At 46.9% G+C, this 4,157-nt stretch overlaps 1 protein-coding gene across 1 annotated transcript; it reads right to left on the reverse strand.

Annotated features, from left to right (window-relative positions):
- LOC143975696 (E3 ubiquitin/ISG15 ligase TRIM25-like) lies at nt 1–3,841 on the reverse strand. The gene has a single exon (XM_077478191.1). It carries the CDS (start codon nt 3,821–3,823, stop codon nt 1,601–1,603), a length of 2,223 nt encoding a protein of 740 aa, XP_077334317.1. The 5' UTR covers nt 3,824–3,841; the 3' UTR covers nt 1–1,600.
- Nucleotides 3,842–4,157: the final 316 nt, after the last annotated feature.

A 4,157-nucleotide genomic window follows, 5' to 3' on the forward strand; every position in this document is an offset into this window, starting at 1 on the left:
TTTATAAACTGAAGTTTTATTATAAAGAATTACATAGAAAAGGTAGTAAATATATCAGAAATAGTACACAGTAATAAGAAGGGGGACACAATGCACAATGCAAAATCACACAGTATGAGTATTCATTTCTTCCATTCCATTGGTTTAGAGGCGGCAATCGTTATTTCCGATAATTCCGAACTTCACATCAATTTGTATTAGTTACGTTCACTAACAGCCCAATTTGAAAGGAAATTACAATACCTAAAATGTAATAGTTATTATATCAAATTTTACTGATTTTCTTTCTTTTATTCAGATTTTTGAATTTTCAGATTTTTGAATTTTCAAATTCTGAAAATTTGGCAATTTGGAAATTTAGAATTCGAAAGTCCAAATTTTGGGATTTCCACATTCCGCATTTTTGAATTTCGAAATTTTGAAATTCCGAATTTAGAAATTTCAGAATTTCCGAAAAAAGCAAAAAAAAAATGAAACGAAAACAAACAAATGTATTGTCAGTGCACATGTCTACCTGGGACCAAGCAGCAGGACCAGTCTCGGGTCTGTGCTATACTAGTAATAGTCCAATCTGTCTGATTGTTATATCTATATCCAATCATTGATCAATATTCCCATATATAGAGCCCAGGATTTCCACTTCCTGAGACTGTATACCCCTCCCCCGACACCTGTCCACACTACCACACCCACACCACAATCCCCGCCCCCTCCACATCATAACCAATAGGAACAAGACTCTGGCAGTATTCATAGTGATAATCATCACAGCCAATCACAGTGAGGGGGAGGAGCAATCACAGATCCATGGATTGGTCATGTAAAGGAACCTGTGAGGACAGAAATGTAGGAATTCTCATTGTGGATATTAAAGTGTGTGTCTAGACAAATCCTATTGTTCTAGATTTGGATGGAGTGGGGGGAGGATTAGAACCCCTGTCAGGTTTTTACTGCTATCTGGGGCTCCATTGGAGAGATTTCCCCTCACTTCCTGTCCTGGTGACAACGTTTTATCAGACAGGAAATGAGGGAAAATCTACAACAGGGACACAGACAGAAATAAAGACCTGACAGGGGTTCTAATCCTTCCCCAACTCTACTAAGGAAAAGGATTTTTATTTATGTCTGTGTTGCTGTTGGAGAGTTCCCCTCACTTCCTGTCTGGAGAAATGTTGTCACAGGAACAGGAAGTGAGGGGAAATCTCCCTAATGGAGCCCCAGATAGCAGAAAAAAATCTGGCAGAGGTTCTAATCCTCCCCCACTCCATCCAAAAATAGCCCTTTCTTCCATAGATAGACAGTGATGGTGGAGACCCCAGGGCCGTCATCCTGGTCCTGGCTACACTATGTAGTGTGTCACTGACCCAGAACAAGCATGCAGCCAGTGAAGGCTGAACAATCTGACCTCCTGCATGCTTGTTCCTGGTCAGTGACACACTAGGTAGTGAAGTGAGGTTTAGGATGAAGATGACGGCCCCGGAACCTGCAGCTTTATAAATAAATCCCTCATGTTTCCTGTCCTCTGCTTCCTCCTATTGGATGAGTATTCCACCAATCACCAATCAGATCATCCACCTTGTGATGTCTCTGGGCAGATCTCTCACTTCTGATTCACCCCACATATCTTTATACAACCTCCCCCAACCCCTAAACATACCCCAGCATGGAGGGGCTCAGTGAAGGTGGTGGTGAAGGTGTGGAGATGTCGGATCGGGTCACACAGATCATAAAAGGAGATCCGCCCGGCCTCATAATCCAGATCTATCCCGACTTTCCTAATGGAAACACCGCCGGGTAATGGGGTCTTATTACCGTCATGTATCACTGAGAGATGATTACTAAACAACCTCCCCTCCAAACCCCAGGACTTCTTATTATATCCAATCACTGACTGATCTCCTCTCCTCTCTATACTGGGGTAACACATCCCGACTCTCCAGTACACTGATGACCCCCCGACATCCACTTCCCAGTAATGTCTCCCTGAGGAGAACCTCTGACTGCTCATCACCTGAGAATCCTGAAACCTCTCTGGTGTTTCTGGGCGATTCTGATGTGGTGTGAAGGATGCAGTTTTCCTGTCATCGGATATATGTAGATAATTACCAGCTGTCCTCACATCCAGTAATATGTCTATAACCCCTGACACCCCCAATGTTTGCTGTACAGCCCCAATATTTGGTCCTCCAGCCTGGAGGTGTGAGTGTTGTATGGTGGGGGAGGGTTGGGGAGGTCCCCTGGATGGTTGTATGGTGGGGGAGGGTTGGGGAGGTCCCCTCAATGGTTGTATGGTGGGGGAGGGTTGGGGAGGTGTCCTGGATGGTTGTATGGTGGGGGAGGGTTGGGGAGGTCCCCTGGATGGTTGTATGGTGGGGGAGGGTTGGGGAGGTGTCCTGGATGGTTGTATGGTGGGGGAGGGTTGGGGAGGTCCCCTGGATGGTTGTATGGTGGGGGAGGGTTGGGGGGGTCCCCTGGATGGTTGTATGGTGGGGGAGGGTTGGGGAGGTCTCCTGGATGGTTGTATGGTGGGGGAGGGTTGGGGAGGTCCCCTGGATGGTTGTATGGTGGGGGAGGGTTGGGGAGGTCCCCCGGATGGTTGTATGGTGGGGGAGGGTTGGGGAGGTCCCCTGGATGGTTGTATGGTGGGTGAGGGTTGGGGAGGTCCCCTGGATGGTTGTATGGTGGGGGAGGGTTTGAGGCGTTTCCTGGATGGTTCAGCATTGATGTGACCTTCACCCTTTGTAGTAGAATGTGGATAGACATGTGTGCCTGGACATTTCTCTACATTTACCCCAGACATGATATCAGATAGACCTGTGTGTAATGTGTGTGAGATCCCCCCCACATCCAGATCCCCCCCATCATGGAGGAGTTTATCATGTCTCTCTCTGTCCTCATCATCTCCATCCTCAGTATCACACAAGTCACCTGTGTCTGATTCCTGTAGGACAGTCAGTGGATCCGTCACGTTACACAGCCCCTCAATGTGACGCAACTTCCTGGACAGCTCCTCCTTCTTTATCTCCAGATCCTGGACCAGATCATTGATTATCCCGGAGATCCGCTCTGCCTGCCCGGAGATTTCCCTCAGGACTCTCTTCTCCAGGTCTTCCAGACGTCTCCTGAGGTCTCTGAACAGGACAGTGACTCTCTCTGTCTCATCATCTGCTTCTCCTTGTACTTTCCTCCCGTGTTCCTGCAGACTCTGGACTCTTTTCTCCATCTCCTCTCTCTCTGTCATCAGTTTCTGCAGAACATTCCTCAGTTTCTTCTTCTTCATCTCAGAGGCCTCATCCAGAGATTCCTTCTTATGGTTGATGTGATCTCCAATCAGACAACACGACATACAGATACAGGTCTCATCCTCAGTGCAGTAATACTCCAGGATCTTCTTATGGACGGAGCATTTCCTGTTCTCCAGGGAAGTGGTGGGGTCACATAAGACGTGTTCTGGTGACTTGCTGTGGACTCTCAGGTGATTGTCACACAGAGAAGCTTCACAATGCAGACAGGATATGACAGCAGGTACAGGAGTGTGAATACAGTAAGTACAGAAGACCCCGGACTCCTCCTGATCCGGATGGGTGGACAGGAAATTCTCCACTATGTTCCGTAGTGTTATGTTCCTGTGCAGTGCAGGCCGATCCTGGAACTCTTCTCTGCATTCAGGACAAGAATAACCTCCAGACCCCTCCTGTGTATCCCACACACGACCAATACAGTCCCCGCAGAAGTTATGTCCACATTTCAGGATTACAGGATCTGTATAAATGTTCAGACAGACGGAACATTCCAGCTCCTTCCTCAGATCTGCAGACGCCATCGCTGAGAGCAGAAGAGAGAAATGACACTGAACGTATCTGACACTCATTACCAGTTCTGTACATTCCTACACAGGGAGGGGCTGACACCGAGACACGTAGTCATAGGATTCCTTATACAGAGGAACACAGATAATACAGGATCTCACAAAAGTAAGTACACCCCTCACATTTATGTAAATATTTTCTTCTATCTTTTCATGTGACAACACTGAATAAATGACACTTATAAATAATAAAAACCCAGCATGGGTTCCCCTCCAAGAGCATAGCAGGCCCTTAGGTCTGGTATGGATTTTAAGGGGAACCCCTACGCCAAAAAAATAGAGTAGGGGT

This window comes from Lithobates pipiens, unplaced genomic scaffold (assembly GCF_037356315.1).
Source record: "Lithobates pipiens isolate NorthernLeopardFrog02 unplaced genomic scaffold, aLitPip1_a1.2 Scaffold_13, whole genome shotgun sequence".
Lineage (NCBI taxonomy): Eukaryota > Metazoa > Chordata > Amphibia > Anura > Ranidae > Lithobates > Lithobates pipiens.

Coding starts and splice junctions, on each gene's coding strand:
- LOC143975696 (XM_077478191.1), bottom strand. CDS start 3,823: ATGGCGTCTGCAGATCTGAGGAAGGAGCTGGAATGTTCCGTCTGTCTG.